This window comes from Arachis duranensis, chromosome 7 (assembly GCF_000817695.3).
Source record: "Arachis duranensis cultivar V14167 chromosome 7, aradu.V14167.gnm2.J7QH, whole genome shotgun sequence".
Classification (NCBI taxonomy): Eukaryota; Viridiplantae; Streptophyta; class Magnoliopsida; order Fabales; family Fabaceae; genus Arachis; species Arachis duranensis.
This window is the reverse complement of record NC_029778.3, coordinates 75,506,230-75,507,076: the sequence shown is the minus strand read 5'-3', so window position 1 is coordinate 75,507,076 and position 847 is coordinate 75,506,230. Positions and strand designations below refer to the sequence as shown.

General features: G+C 46.2%; 1 protein-coding gene across 1 annotated transcript in view; it reads right to left on the bottom strand.

Annotated features, from left to right (window-relative positions):
* Window positions 1-558, bottom strand: part of LOC107459784 (uncharacterized) — a gene marked incomplete in the record, with an annotated part of 5,652 nt that extends 5,094 nt beyond the window's left edge. The window contains 1 exon segment of the mRNA XM_016078049.3: window positions 1-558. Within this exon segment, the coding sequence (XP_015933535.1) occupies window positions 1-266 (266 nt within the window).
* Window positions 559-847: the final 289 nt, after the last annotated feature.

Here is an 847-nt window from a genome sequence, read left to right as displayed (position 1 = left end):
CCGATCCTGTTACCAATGTCAAAAATCGCTGTGACGCCGTTTATCCCATACTCCTGCGTGGCGAGGGCAAGATCCCCGTTCGCAAAGCTGTGTGTCGGGAACTCAAGATCAAATAGCTTCGACTTGTGAGGGTTTGGCCAAGCGAACTGCGGCGGGGTCATGTGCGTCTGGATCAGACCACTGAAACCCTGGGCAAGCCTATCAGCAAGGTCCTGCCCATGCCGTTGCACCTCCTCCCATGCTTCGAAGGACCTTTCCACAGACATGTTCTCTTCTCTCACAGCTCCCTCAAACTTGCCATACAAATCTAATTTCAAACTTTAAATCGCTGAAAAATGAATCGAAACGACCAAGACTAATACTCAACGAATCCAATACGATATGGGTAAAATACTGATATCTGAACAAAGATAAGGTGCGAGTTGTTGAGGCAGTTACAACTTACACGGTGTGTTAAGAAAGGGTGGCTATGTAAAAGAAACGGTGAAAGGAAGAGTGAATGTGTTTTGAGAAGAGAGAGAAAAATGAAAAGAGTGATAAATGGGACGAGGGAGGCGTGCTAGTGTATGATACGCGGGGGTGTGCAGTGCGCACAGGGGGTTTTGTTGGGTGCCACGTTGCACGTAATATTGGTTGTGGATGAGGAAGAAGGGAAGACTGAAGATTTTAGTTAGAGGGAATGAATGAGTCACCCGTCAAGGATGGATGCACACGTGACTGTCCAATGTGAAGGCGCGTTTTTTCGCGCTTTTGACAGACACTCCTACGGCCGTTGAGATCTCAGATCTCTCGATTTCAAATAAGTTACTATAAGGATATGTTCTTTTCTTTTTTTGGACTTACTATA